Source organism: Engraulis encrasicolus, chromosome 18 (genome assembly GCF_034702125.1).
Source record: "Engraulis encrasicolus isolate BLACKSEA-1 chromosome 18, IST_EnEncr_1.0, whole genome shotgun sequence".
In the NCBI taxonomy this organism is placed as follows: Eukaryota; Metazoa; Chordata; class Actinopteri; order Clupeiformes; family Engraulidae; genus Engraulis; species Engraulis encrasicolus.
Genome location: NC_085874.1, coordinates 44,632,755 through 44,648,613, shown reverse-complemented (window position 1 = coordinate 44,648,613; position 15,859 = coordinate 44,632,755). Strand labels below are relative to the sequence as shown.

Here is a 15,859-nt window from a genome sequence, read left to right as displayed (position 1 = left end):
TGTTAGAGTGGGTGTTTAAATGTTACAAGTTCTACCTACCTTGATAATGTTAAAGGAATGTTTAACTTGAGACCTGGAATATTTGTATTTTTTTAACCTTTTTTTAACCCATATAGGTCCCAAATATCGGGTATCAGAAATCAGGTATCGGCCAAGGGTGATGAAAAAAATATTGGTATCGCATCGGCCATTAAAAAACCTGTATCGGTCGACCCTAGTCTGCAATCTGCATACAAATGGGAGAGAGTGTGAGCATAGATGTGTGTGCCATTTGTGTCTTATGTCACCAGTGAGTCTCCTATAGGTGTGTGTGTGTGTGTGTGCTCGTGTGTGCGTGCGCTCGCGTATTTGTGTCTGCACGCAAGCATGCATCTGTGTGTGTGTGTGTTTGTTTGTGCGCGCACATTTGTGTCTGCGCATGCAAGCATGCATCTGTGTGTGCGTGTGTTTGTTTGTGCGCGCACATTTGTGTCTGCGCATGCAAACATGCATCTGTGTGTGCGTGTGTGTGTGTCTGTGTTTGTGTGTGTACTGTATGAGCAACTATGTGTCTGCGCATTAGAGGATGACATTTTTTGGGAATTCCCGTGGGTCCCGCGGGTCCAGAGGGATTCCCGCGGGATGGGAGTCAAAATTTTAAAGATGAATGGGAGCGGGCAGGAGCGGGAATAAAGATGAATGGGAGCGGGCAGGAGCGGGAATACTTGCTTATTTTTTCATTAAAAAAAGCCTAATTTTTTGACGAAAGGGGAGTGGGATTGATTTTGAGTGGGAGTGGGCAGGATTGGGAATTATTTTCAGGAGTGGACGGGATGGGATTTGTTTCTTTTACTCCAGTACGGGATGGGATTTTTTTTTCTGGGAGCGGGATGGGACGGGAGTGAAAATCCACTCCCGTGTCATGCTCTACTGCGCATGCAAGCATGCGTGTGTGTGTGTGTGTGTGTGTGTGTGTGTGTGTGTGTGTGTGTGTGTGTGTGTGAGTGTGAGTGCGTATAGAGAGCCCAGCTCTGAGCTGACAGCTCCGCAGTGGACTGAGGTTGAACTGGACGTAATGGATGTGTCATCATGGCGGGCTGGGGCGGACCCGGGAGGGGAGATGGGCTGAGCTCAGCTATATGGCCACCAGTTAATGCTACCACCCACTAAGACTGCCACTGTCACTAGCACTATTTCAAATGGACATCGAAATGGATATAGCATGATATATAGAATAGAAATATTAGAAACAGGCTTTCTTCCAATAGAAATGGCACACCCAATATCCACCTGATTGCAAATAAAATATGAAATCACAAGTCCAAGATGAGTTAATATTTCCATGATGACTGGTTTGATTGGAATAACACTGAAAACTGCCAATGTTCAACATGATGGTTCTTGCCAGGATCTTTGCATTTCAAGCATTACGATGGTTGATAAGGCCCCTCCTATGACTGGCGTCATCTCTCTCCACCGCCCTAGCCAGAGCCGGTTTTACCAATACTCATGAACGGCCATCTGGGGACTTTGCTCTTAAATTTGCGTTACGCCCCTTTATGGGTGAAAACAAACCGAATGTCTCATTGACTTACATGCTACATCGGCTAGCCTAAATGAACAGATTCCATGCTTCAGCCACGGCTGTTTGGCTATATTATTTGAACAGCCGGCAACACAACACGTTTTCGGCATGTTGTGCGTGAACAACGCTAGTCTACAGGTCCGTATCTTTTGTTTATTAAACCCCAACATCACCAATTGACTTGCATGCACTTGTTTTCCCCCACAAATGGGCGTAACGCACATGGAAAATGTCACGCCGTTCATGAGTATAGGCAGACTAGGCAATTGCCTAGGGCCCCACCAAAACTCTTCACTATAAGGCCCCCAACAGTCAACCCCAACCATAGTATGTTGGCCCCATGTGTATATTTTGCCTAAGGCCCCTTCATGGGTAGAACCGCCACTGACCCTAGCTCACTGCATTTTGGGTGAAACTTGGAGATGCACCCATACACATTTTTTCACTTCCGATCCGATTCCGATATCTAAATTTGAATATCTGCCGATACCGATACTACTCCGATCCTATACCAAAACCACATATACATGGGTTCCAACTTGAGGTAGGCCCAAGTAGACTATTTGGTCAGAAAAGGAAGTAGAATGAAACCAATTAATAAGTAAAAAGTAACAATTCCATCCTGAAAACTAATATGCAAGTGTTATGATCTCAAATTAACATTACACCTGGCTCAATGTCAGTATCAGGAAAGTTCCGATACTTTGGAAAAATTCTGATCCGATCCGATCTCTGAATTATTGTGATATCTGAACCCGATACCAATACACCGATCCCAATATCCCATCCTTAGTGAAACTCAGATCCCCTTTGCTTCCTTGCAAATCACTTAAGCTCCCCACTGCTTTTTGTGCATTGGCCTCTCGGAAATGAGGCAAATTCAGTTGAGCTAGCTTCCAGATACCTCCCTACTTGGAGACATGCATGGATCAGCATTGGCTTGATAGGGTTTCTGCTGCTGACTCGGTCTAAACTGCAGTGCAAACTTGCCTCTGCATCGCACTGCCCCAGTGCGTCAGCAATCTTGTTTGTCCAAAGCCCCACTCTCTTCTTCAGGTACTACTAGCCTGGTGTGACAGATTAGGCTGATACGACAGGATCATTATTTCAAATTATAATGCTCCCCGTTGTTGCCATTTTGTCATGTGCGGCGGTACAGTCAGGAGAATAAGTATTTGATCCCTTGCTGATTTTGTTGGTTTGCCCACTAATAAAGACATGATCAGTCTTTAATGTTAATGATAATATGTATTCTAATATGGAGAGACAGAATATCAAAAAGAAAATCCAAAAATTAACTCTAAAGAATATATATTAATTGATTTATATTTCATTGAGGGAAATAAGTATTTGATCCCCTGCCAACCATTAAGAGTTCTGATCCCGCAGATCAAATGGCACTTCCAATCAACTTGCTATCTGAATTGAACACACCTGTTAATAGTAACCTGCACAAAAGACACATTGAATCTGCAGAATCAGTCCATAGAATCAGTCAATCAATCAAACTAAACTCGCCAACATGGGACAGACCAAAAAGCTGTCAAAGGATGTCAGGGACAAGATTTTAGAACCCAACAAGGCTGAAATGGGCTCCTGGATATTAAGGAGCAAACTGTTGGTGCATTTCTTCCCAATTTTAGGACATACAAAATGATCATCAATCATCAATCTTGGGCCTGTCTGTGGTTCCATATAAGATTTGACCTTGTGGGAATCTAATAACCAGAAAAAAGAGACAAAGCCCCTTTAATACTGTATGAGAGGAGCAAGGAAATGATCCCAAGGCAGCTGGGACCTCAATCACTAAGAAAACTATTGGAAACACTTAATACCACAGGGAATTAAAATCCTGCAGTGTATGTATGGTACCCCTGCTTCAGAAGGAACCTGTTCAGGCTCACCTGAGGTTTGCCAATGAACATCAAACTGGATTGGGATATGATTGGGAGGTGCTGGAATCAGATGACACCAAAATCAAACTGTTTGGCATTAACACAACTCACTGTGTTTGGAGGAAGAGAAATGCTGCCTATGATCCCAATAACAACACCTTCTCCAACATCATACATGAAAGTGGTAACATTATGTTTTGAGGTTGTTTGTCTGGCCAAGACACAGGACAACTTCACATCGTCAAGAAATGGATGGAGGGAGACATTTAAACGTACAATGCTGCATGCCAACCTCTTTCCCACCACCACTAGACTGAAGGTGGGTCATGGATTGGCCTCCCAATATGATAATAATCCATAACATACAGCCCAAGCAACGAAGGAGTAGCTCAAGCAGAAGCACATTAAGGTCATGAAGTGGCCTAGGCAGTTTCCAAACATTAACCCTATAATAATCCTGTGAAGGGAACAGAAGCTCCCATTTGCCAAGCTACAGTCATACAACTTCAATGATTTAGAGATGATCTGCAAAGAAAAGTGGACAAAAATCCTTTCTAATATATCCACAAACATTGTCATTAACTGAAAGAAACATCTGACCTCTGTACGAGAAAACAAGGGCTTTGCCACCAAGTATTTTGTCTTCTTTGATTAGAGGGGTCAAATACTTATTTTCCTCAATAGAATACAAATCAATTAAAATACATTCTTCAAAGCTATTTTCTGGATTTTCTTTTTTATATTCTGTCTCTCCATATTAGAATACATGTTATCATTAATATTATAGAATGATCATGTCTTTATTAGTGGGCAAACCAACAAAATCAGCAAGGGATCAAATACTTATTCTCCTCACTGTATGTCAGTGTAGATCAGCCATGTTGCAAAGGTGTTTTGTTCTTTATGGTGACACATTTATGTTTTGATGTTATAGTGATGTGTTTTAGGCCAAGAAAATGATGTAAACTATGCTGCAAAAGTGTCTTTTGTTTAACATGAACAGGCACACTGGATGGATTTCAAGTTGGGCAGGGAAATAGGGAAGTAACCTTCTGCCCCAGCATATACATACATACACACACTATATATTATATACACGTATAAAAAGTGTATTTTTTTTTTATAGCGCTGCCGATCACTTCTGAACTGAAAGTAAACAACCATGCAGCATGTTACACACATTAATGAGTGCCCCTTAACTTATGCTGCCGGGAAATAGCACATTATTTTGCCTAGTTAAGATTAACAAAAAATCCGGAAAGTTGGGTTTTTGTAACCGTACACGTTTCAGCCTGTGATAGATAGTACTCAGTCCGCCTCCCTGTAACCCGATTTATACTTGAGTTCATGAGCCAGTCCGTCATCAAGCAGTCCAGGTCATGGCCATTAGTGGTGTAACGGATGCCCGTGATCCCTGCAGTGTGCAATGGGGGGTTGCGTCACTCACATTTTCATTAACAATTGGGTCTAGCCCAAGGCTTAACCCTGGTGTTAAACACAGGTGCATGGCAGACACCACTCTTCTGTTTCCATTAGTCAAAGCACTACGCTGGGGATATTAGTCAACAATGCTGGATAGAAAGGTCAAGGCACTGCTAGGCGACAGCAATAACGGTATTTCCAGTCAAAAGGTAAAAGGAAAATAAGGGTATTAAAAATAAGATACAAAATCAGAATTGCAGAAATAATATTTCAGAAAGCAAATAAAAATAGGCAATGGGTGGATGAAACAGTTAATGAAAGAATAACAGAAAGGAATAAGAAGAATAGAAAACCATTAACTTACATACTATAATGAATTATACCTGTAACAGTGATGCACCAAGTGGCAAGATGGTAAAAAGATTACCAAATAATTGACGAATGACCATTTGGTTTTCACCATAGACTTTGTTCAAAATAGAATTTAATGCAGTTAGAAACCAATATCCATTAGCCACGTACCTGTACCTGTATATTCTTCGTTAGTATTGTTGCATGGACTATGTATTAAGCTTACCGTATTTGGGGTTTCAAAGAGGATCTAGTAACTACCATGCACCCCATTATTACTTTGTAAACAATTAAAATAATAATGAGTAAAGAGTTGTCTGTTTCCTAACCTGTTAAGTCCCCAAGGTTTACTCTTTCTCTTCCTCATCCATTAAAAACTTTCATATGGACAATGTCCTTTTCCGTATCAGTTGAGAATGGGAGCAGCTGTGCTTTATATTGTGCCAAGGCCTGCTCACCTCTACAGTGGTAACTATAATTTAATATCTCTTCTCACTGGTCAACGATAACACCCCTTTGTCATGAACATCCACAAGCAGAAGGTATGACATCTGCACACGGATTGACATAATTTCATAAAAACTCACTCTTTAAGCGATCCCAGTGATATCGTTTTTATTCAAGTTGATATGAGAATGGCACTATTCACCATGTTGAGTTTTTACAAAGATTCAGATGTAGTTATTTTTACAGTTCTCTTTGTGGAAATGTGAACGGGCCTCAATAGTAGTGAGGCTTCAGTGGTGTCAACTCTGTCTTCTTTGCAACCTCTGCAGCAGGCAGCCCCCAGTGCCAAGCTTCGCTTCTCCAGGAGAGTGTCAACCAAACACACAGAGATCACTCTCCATCTATCCTTTCTCCTCGTCGTGGTGGTCCTCCTCTTCCTCCTCCTCCTCCTCCTCCTCCTCCTCCACTTCCTGTACCCCGTTCCCGCTTTCTCTGTGTTACGCTTGGCTCACTCTGTGCTAACAGCGCTGCCCACACATATAGTACACACAGGCGCACACACACACACACACACACACACACACACACACACACACACACACACACACACACACACACACACACACACACACACACACACACACACACACACACGAGAGAGAGAGAGAGAAATACACTCTATTCCTGCCTCGTCTGTCCTGATTTCTCCAGGGGGCTGCAGGCACACCTCAGGGGGCTGGAGGCACACCTCGGGGAGGCTGTAGCAGCCTGACAGGGGGATTTCATGGGCTGGAGTCGGCTGGCACGGCAGCTGTGATGGCTGCTCTAAATAGGCCTGGGGGTCTGGAGAGGGGCTTTTTGTTTTTCTTTCTCTGGCTGTGCTGTGAGTGGCAGCATACATAGAGAGATCTGAAAAGAGGAGAGAAGAAGAAAAGAGAGGATGAGGAAGGAAGGGAGGGAGGGAGAGAACAGATGAGGGAGGAGGAAGTAAGGACGGAAAGTAAAGTTCAAAACCACCAGGATTTGTTTTGTTACCCAGGTTGCCTTGCCTTGTCGGTCTTTCATTCAAGCCTCAGACCAGGCCTCAGTACCAATCACATTGTGAAATGAGCGTCTTTTTTGTTTGTTTGTCTGTTTGTTTATTTATTTATTTTCGAAAGTGTTGGGCATCCATCCAGGAATGCGTCCCTGGACGCCATGGAGTGCACAGAGGCAGATCAAAGCGTCAGCCAGCCAGGTCTTTTTGGAGGAGTCCGGTTACATTACAGGCAGTGCCTCTCAGCACCTGGTCTTTAATTGATTAAGTTGGCCTCTCCCGTACGTAGGCAGGTAGCAGCTGCCTGGCTGGCGCACCCATCGTCGGCCCCTGTCGCTCTCTCTCAAGTGGGGCCGTCTTTGCCCGCGGGGCCGTGGCGGCCGAAAGGTGCGGGGGCATTATCCTCCTCCTGCCCACATTCAGGAGGCGCAACGGCCATGACCGCATTAGCATCTTGCAGAATTTCACTTGGCAAGTGCCAACGTCCTCTAGTTATTAAATAACCCTCTGGCCAAACAAAAGGGGCCAGGCGAGGACAACCGTCTTCTTCTTGCTGAAAAAGTACGGTAATGAATACCTGTGTTTATATTTCCTTATTTAGAGCAACACTGCTGAGGGGACACTGATAAGACAAAGGAGCCACTTCTGAAGCAACGGGCAGCTTTCATGATTTTTTTTCTGAAATTGAAAGGCGAAGTGAAAGTAAAATAAAAAAAGAAGGAAAGAATGGGGAGGCCGTATCTCAAGCCTAACATCTGACGCTAAATATGCACAGTTTCATAACTGTAAAAGTAATAATAACTGTATTTGTATAGCACAATTTTATGCATGGCATGCAGCTCAAAGTGCTTAACAGATAGATTAACAAAAATGTTTTTAAAAAAATGAAATGAAATAGAACAGAAAAAAAAACAAGACAAAACAGAAAATATAAGTTAATACAAGTTTGTGTGCCGGCTCTCAGGTTACGCCAAAGTACCCCATGGGGTGAGATGATAAGGTGGTGGCATGATAACTTGATAAGAAAGAAAAAAGCCATCTGCATTAAAAAAACGGCAGGTATTCTGTTTTGATAAAACCAACCCATGTCAAAGTCAGAGAGATGGCCTGCCTCCCCTGGCCTCCCCTATCAATTAAGTCTTGACTGTGTTGAAGTATGTATCTGGTTTTAAAAAGCGCTGACACAGAACTGCCGCAGATTTCGTTCCCACTGATGTGCTCTTATACCTTTAACAGTGATGAATTAGCATTCCGCATTAAGTCGATTAGCTTTGGCCGACTAATAAGAAGTAATGATTCAGGCGCTTACTTGGCTAATAAACATAGTCCTTACACTGCAGCACTCACTCTCTCCCTTTCGTTTGCGTGGTTGACAGGTTTATAGTCGCCTGTAAGTAAAGTGTTATGGAGCGGTGTAGATTAGCCATCGCAGCCGAGTAGCAGTGCGATAGCAAGGACAAGCAGGGCTGATAGTATTCAGGCTCCCTGCCTGATTTCAGGCTTGACATAGTTTGCAAAAATAAAAACATTGATAATAATTAGCCATTAGGATATTCTTATCTCAGAAAGTGTTACAGGTTCAGGGTTTTCTTCTACTATCAGGCTTGAATGATGGTCATACACAGGCTATTAAATGTTTGAATAATGTGTCAAAATAGGCCTACGTTACGTCACCGTGCAGTATCTTGTCGTCGTTGTTAGAGCAGGGGAAAAAGTTCAGGATCAGGATTTTTTTTTTCACTATCACCCCTGGACAAGGAACAGGAGAAACAGAAACAGAATTGAATTGCTATATTGCACCTAAGGCAGAAATGTACTCCTGTCTCTCAGCAATGCCCCGTCTGTCAAATTCGGTCTCCACTTGAGGCCATGCAAGGGGGGAAAAAAAGAAGTAATTCACTTAGTTTGCAATCTGCTGTCCTCTCCGGGCTCTCTCCTCTCTTGCTCTCTCGGCACTTTAAGTGCTCAGAAAGCGTATGCTCCTGGAGAACAACTAGCTGTGTCATTAGGAAGAGAATAATGTGTTCTCTCTTTTTTTAATCCTAGTGAGGGGATGTTCTTTTCCAAGTAGGCTGAGGTCACATGTGGATGTCTGTAGATAATTTCATAAAAGTAAGGTACACACTCAGTGGTCTCACCCCAAGCAACCATATGTCAAGATCAGAGAAGTAGTTTCTTTTGTTTTTTTGTTTTTCACAGACAAGATAAAAAAACCCTTGTGTTTTGTTCTTGTGTTATCCTTGTCTCGGAAAAAAATGAAATGCTGTTCACTTAGGTGTTTCTTACAAAAAACACTGCTCAGAAAAAAAGTAATTTGCACTGGACTGGAATAGGTTTCACAGGACTGTACCATATTTCTCACGTGTTTCTTTTAAGAAGCATGGAAAATAGACCATATCTGTGTAAAGAATGAAATTGCTTCACCCAATCCCCCTCTCACTAATGGAGAAAGGCACACAAATCATCAAAGTCAATATGACCTTAAAAGACAACATCTGCCACTGTGTGTGTTGTGGAGCATTGCTAAGTTGCAAAAATGTTTTTCATGTACAATGTTTTCGCTGGTCTGAATAGCCACATTTACAGGGGCACATTTAATCCGATTAAAACTGATAAAATATGCATGTAAACGGTCAAATAATCACCGAACAGTCTAAATCTTTAAACCAATTATATGAGCTGGTTTAGAAGTTAGAACGTTCACATAAACCAGAAAACGACACAGACTAGACTAAACTAGAAAACTACCCATGTAAACAGTTTGTTTCTTACATGTAATCGGTTTGAACAGAGTGCCCATGTACTAAATGCCGTCTTTTGTGTGGCTTCCTTCTTGTCCTCAGCTCGGGTCAGGATGTACAGCGGGCCAGCGTGATCGTGAACCTGCCAACGCTGGTGCGGCAGAACCCAGCCGAGACCTTCCGGAGGGTTGTGCCAAAAGTCAGGGTGAGCGAGCCAAGAACGCCCCCCCCACCTTACTACTACTCCAGCGGCCCCCCATCCTCCGTCCCTCCCTCTCTCTCCGTGATGTCCTTCCTCAGCTTTCTCTCACCAACAATCTCACTTAACCACTTCACTACATGTAATACATAAGCAGTTGTTTTCCAACTCTTTCCCCTTCATCATTCCACTCTTCCCAAGATTCCCTACTCTACTGACTTCGACCATTAATGCCTTACTTCCTTCTTTTCTATTCTTTCTATCACCCATATGGAAAAAGCCAAAGGTGTGCAAAATGGTTCATATATGTTTCATATATGACACATTTTCCTCATATACAAGTAAAGCAGAAATACACACTTCATACACTGCGACACATAAGCATTGTAGCTGGAATGGGTATGAGTGCCTACTTACATATACAAAATTGACCCATTTCATAGTATGGGCCATATAAGATGTTATAAAAATTGTATTGGCATGTAAGTTTTTTATGTATCCTTTTCATGTGGGCATACTTAACAGGAAGTGCTTCATGTGGCCGGCGTGGAAATCCAGCTCGCTGCGGCCAGTTCCTTTCTCACCATCCTGCAAGATGACATCGTGCTCATCCAGACCCACACCCACTCTATCCTGCAGATAGTCCTGCTCAACGCAGACCATCGGGAGACAGGTGACCCCTTGGGGAACTTGTATGGTATTTGGGACGGCACTTTTTTTTTGTGACTACATGAAACACAACAAAAACAATTCAGGGGGAAAAATGTAATAAGAATGAAAAGGAAATAATAATGTAAAGGGAATATTCCAGAACTTGTTTTAAACTGATAGTGAGAATATTTCATTTGAAATTGGAACATTGCGTGCATGTAACTGTGTTCAGTTTGTGACTGACTGCCATGACTCAGTCGAGGGGCACCATCTCATAGCAGTATATTAGCCGCTGGCTTTGTAGGAGCCTGGATGGCTTTGCAAAGTCTGGTCAACACAGTATAAGAGCTTCTGGCTCCAGCGTGACTGGCACTTCAGAGCTTGGTCGCTTTCCAACAGCTTTCTCTTCACTCACCGTCCTGGATGGTGATTTATTGACCCTACTCACTTCTTGGGAAGTCATGACTGAAGTCAGCAGAGACAGTTTTGCGGCTACTTCTCTTTGTGTCGTCTCGCTTATTTATTTTTGTAAAAAAGAGAGATGGCAGGAATCCAACTGTTGGAACTCGGACGGCAACTCACTGGCTGTGTCAGCTCTGTGTCGCTTTAAGCGGTTGTCTGGCAGCATGTTCTGTTGTCGTCAAGTCATTATTTGCATTTCAGCTTTACAAGAGTACAAGCCATGATTCTGCTTTCTCTCTCTGTTGTTTTATCTTGTCTGTCTGTAGTGGTCAGCAATGCTTGGTTGGAGACTTTGCTTGCGGCTATTGATGCTCTACCCAAGGAGACCATCAGACAAGAGGTAGAGGCAACTTGAGTTGCTTGGATGTTTGGGGAAAACAATTCTATGAAAAAAACTGTGCAAAATATTAAATACTTAACGTTTGTGTGTAACAGCCCAATCTTGTTGCTTTATTGCTAGAGTTGTACTGCTGTAGGACTACTTTACTAAGTTTTCAAAATTCAGAAAAATGTTAATGCCAATAACGCATCTCAATGTAATCTTCAAAAATGAATGCTTTGATCTTTTTGTGTGATTGCCCAATGTTGTGTTGTGTTTTAACCACTGGATCAGACTTGTACGAAATTCCGAATTGAAATTCACAGTAATTCCATAATATGAACACTAGGTGGTGGTGTTCTATGTACTCTCAATGGGTGGTATAGATTAAATTCAAAGAAATTCAAGGTAATGACAAAATGGGAACACTAGATGGTGCTGTGTATTTATCAGTCCGTTCAGAGTCGACGTCCTTATGAATGCGTGCGCATCGTTGACTCAAGCACACCAGAGATATTGTAAGGATATTACGAGAGACTCACTCTTTTGGGTGGTACTGCACTCTAGGGGGAGTGCAGACTCCATTCGGAAAGAATGGGAGTAGGGTCTGTCTGCGTCCTGCAAGACAGGGGCGTGTCTCGAGAAGGCGTGTTTCGAGCGTTCTGAAGGCGTGTCTCGAGCGTTCTGAAAAATGGATTACACCACAGCCCTTTGAAGCCCTTTGGAGCCATTGAAACCCATTCAAAACTTCATTTTTTTGATCTGACACAGAATATTTTTAATTAGACCTAAAGACACACCATGGGTCCTGTTTAAAAGTTGAGAACCTCAGCTTTCCATAACTGGAAGCGGTATTTTCCTAGCAGCTACCAATCCGAAGGTAGCCTACTTTAAGTGCGGAATTACTTTTCTAAAGATAGCGTTTTGTTTCCTTGGAAACGGACGCGGTTTATGTGTTACCAATGCCTTGTGTGTTACGCATACGCTATTTGACTCGGTTTTGCACTATTATGGATGCATTTCTAATCTTGACATGTTAATGGACAATCTATGCGAATTTCATAATGTGTTTTTATGTGATATGGGAGTAAATGTGTTTACATCCCGTCTGGGATTTGTTAAAATAGCTGGCCCGCTAGTTAGCTAGCAAGTGCTAGGTCTCTACACTACATCATGTGTCAAAAGTGGGAAGATTTGCCGACACTCAAGGCTGTGGATATAATGAACTGGTCTGTGAATGTTTTCAAAATGTTTTGCTTTGACAAATTGCTGATATTAAACATCCAAATCCTGGTGTTTCTTTGTGTATGTTTGGGCCATTGAGACAGATCGATTGTAATATCTATTTACTTGCTAGCTAACTAGCGGACTAGCTAACAAATCCCAGACGGGCGTATTGTTAACACATTTTACTCCCATGTTCCATAAAAACGCATTTTTGAAACTCGCACAGATTGTTCATTAGAATGTCAAGATTAGAAATGCATCCATAATAATGGAAAACTGAGTCAAATGACATACATTTATCGCTTCGTCAGTCTGTCTGGCTTCATCTCTGTTCCGTTTCCAAGGAAACAAAACGCTATCTTTAGAAAAGTAACCCCGCACTTAAAGTAGGCTACCTTCGGATTGGTAGATGCTAGGAAAATGCCGTTTTCAGTTATGGAGATCTGAGGTTCTCAGCTCTCATCAGCTGAGGTTCTCAGTATCTCATCATGAAATGAAATACCGTTTAACAACTTTATATTCACTGTTTGAATTCGTATGGTGGCGCTAAATCCTGTTTCCTGCCACTACCGGTAGGCGTGTCTCGAGAGGGCGTGTCTCGAGCGAGAGGTGGGCGTGTCTTTAGTGGACGCAGGACGCAGCCGGACACTATTGAAGAATGGGCTGCGCCCTCTCGACAGCGGCCACTAGGTGAACTGCAGGCATGGGTAAAATAGGGAGTGGTGAGTCTGTATGTAATACTGGCTGACAGTGCAGACACTAAAGAGAGAAAAATTGCCGTTCTGAAGCGTGTACGTTGATAACAAATAGGGATTCCGAAAAGGACACTTGTTATGCTATTTTGAGAAGGAAGAGCCAGCATCCATTATCTTATTTCGGAAAAAAACACCTGTCGAGTGTCTGTACAAGTGAACGGAGCATGGTCGATTTTGAGTCAGCGGTGCGCACCCAGCCAAATTACGTCATACCTGTTTACAAACACTAAAGGGGTCTATTCCCAGCACCTGTTGCGCTGCTTCCACCACCTAGTGTTCGTATTATGCCATTACTTTGAATTCAATTCAGAATTTCGTACAAGCCTGCACTGGATGAACCAGTCCCTCACTCACATGTGTCTGCTCTCCTCTCCCCTCTGTTGGGTTTGATTGGCCAGATCCTGAGTCCTTTGGTGTCGAAAGCCCAGCTGTCACAGTCGGTGCAGGCCCGCCTGGCCAGCTGTCGGATCCTGGGGAAGGTAGCGGGCAAGTTTGACTCCTCTGTGTGAGTGAACTGGAGTTATCCCCTCAGCATCACCTACCAGTGTACATGAACCAACATTATTTAGTCAAGTCAAGTCAGCTTTTATTGTCACTTTCTTCATATGCACACAAGTCATACAAGGAAAATTACGTTTCTCTCTATATACCATGCCAAGACATAGACATACACAGGACTGACATTTTACAGAGTGACATAAAGTGCAAGACAGGACAGGTAACAGTGATGGACTGGTAACATGAACTGAACATTTAACATTTAATTTAGTCAAGCCAAGTCAAGCTACTTTATTTTTATGCATATTTTTAGAACACAACACATATGATTCCAAAGTGCTTCACAACATAGTATGAGTTATAATTTATTTAAAAAGAAAAAAAAATAGAAGTACGGTAGGTAAAACATACACTAAAGCCAGATTAAAGCCTCTGATACCTACAGAGAGTCTTTGAACTGGCAAAATTCTTAGATCTAAAATCTTCGCCCGCAACAAATGAAATTTGCCCGACAATCGCTTGCAATGATCCTGAGGGGTGATGTTTCACCGATTGTTGTAAGGGAGGATGATAGTTAGAGAATGGGGATGGTAGTTGTGAAGTTTGAGCCTGCCTTAACTTAAAAATAGTTACAAAGTAGAAGAAATATTTTGAAATTTAGTTGTTAATTGTGCAACATATTTTCAATATTGTTCAATATTGTTCATATGTTCAATATTATTACGTACGATCTCACAACTCAATATATACCGCATACAAGTATTAGTCAAATATTTGTTGCACATACTTTAAAAAGAGTACGTATATTTACAGGTGCACCGCAAGCACCGCTCATGTGACTACTGTGATAATGGACCAACATGATTAAGGAATGTTGACTATACAAAATGAATTGCTCATATAGTATAGTTGGCAAGTACTGTACATCTCCATATGATAAATGGTTACTCCAGGAAAGAAAGAAAGAAAGAAAGAAAGAAAGAAAGAAAGAAAGAAAGAAAGAAAGAAAGAAAGAAAGAAAGAAAGAAAGAAAGAAAGAAAATGACATGACATGACATGGTAGATTGACGGCACCAACGTTCTGCTCCTAGGTGAATATTATTGTCATTCACCTGTCTGCAGTCTGTCTAGCTGTCGTAAGATGACATGCACCCAGACAGTAGACGGGCGTCAAATCAGGAAGACTTCCTCATTTTCATTTCACAAGATGATTCAGGTAGTGGAGTCCTCATGTGACCTTGTGAAGCTAAGAATCGGACGACTCTCATTCTGATATTCTTTGAAGAATTTATCAAGCTTACGATACTCAAATAGGATGAGTTGTAAGAAATAACGCTGTAGCTACAGTGGATGTGTTAAAGAAAGACTTGCTGTATCTGCAGTAACAATTAGCTTCCACTCAGTGGAGGAACAATTGCATACAGGGCCCCAGGGCAAAGCACTGATACGGCCCCCATACAGCCTGCCCAGGTCATAATAGGGCCCGCACCAACAATACGGGAGGGCCCTATACGGGAGGGCCCTGGTCCCAGGGACGAGAGCCCCACTTGCCCCTCCTGTAGCTCCGCCCCTGCTTCCACTAGTGATCAATGCAGCAGCAGCACAGCGAACATACTGGGAAAAAATAGCCCTTTCTTTTCAATTAATTTTTGACACAACTTGAGTTAGTGTAACGCAATGCATCCTGTGTAGCCCCAGCCCTAGAGCTCTTGGATGAGAAGATAAAGCCTCTTCATTATACAAAAGAAGACCGGCTGTTTATAACTTAGCAGATTTGACTCTAATTCTTTTTCCGAGTGAGCTATGTTGAGATATGGAGACAAGGGCGTCAGTTTGATTTAAAAAGTTCCGGGGGACAATTACCATAAACCTGAGTAAGGTTTGAAAAGTGCTAGGTACAAGCTTTTACTTCCTATTTGAGGTTTCATGATAAATAATACGCATTGCATATGATACGTATTTACGCGATATTGTGGCCATATTAAAAACTAAAATCCATCTGCGCTTTTTTGTTTATTTCTGATATCCTGCGCTGAAGTCATTTTTATCTTAAACATTATTAACGCAACACAGTAGGGGCTGATTTGAAAGTTGACTATTTTTGTGCAATGTTTTCTTGATTGCACCATGATTGCTCCTTGCAAGGTTGAGCTCAAAACACCTTGGAAGTCTCGTAGAAGTTGCATGGAAGTCACATGGTTGGCTCCATGGATCGGGAAAAAAATAGGTGGCTCCTACTGCAAAAGAACTGGACAAATTCAGATTTTGAGTTTGGATACAGCAAATAGGCCA

The 15,859-nt window shown here is 42.3% G+C and overlaps 1 protein-coding gene across 7 annotated transcripts in view; it reads left to right on the top strand.

The window, feature by feature from the left end:
* The window catches only part of ppp4r4 (protein phosphatase 4, regulatory subunit 4), a 78,847-nt gene that overhangs the window by 12,573 nt on the left and 50,415 nt on the right, over positions 1 to 15,859 (top strand). For all 7 annotated transcript variants that reach the window (XM_063222541.1, XM_063222540.1, XM_063222544.1 and 4 more), the window contains 4 exons: positions 9,559 to 9,661; positions 10,181 to 10,328; positions 11,035 to 11,108; positions 13,468 to 13,574. In XM_063222541.1, coding sequence (XP_063078611.1) covers positions 9,559 to 9,661; positions 10,181 to 10,328; positions 11,035 to 11,108; positions 13,468 to 13,574 — 432 coding nt within the window. The remainder of the gene's footprint in view (positions 1 to 9,558; positions 9,662 to 10,180; positions 10,329 to 11,034; positions 11,109 to 13,467; positions 13,575 to 15,859) is intronic.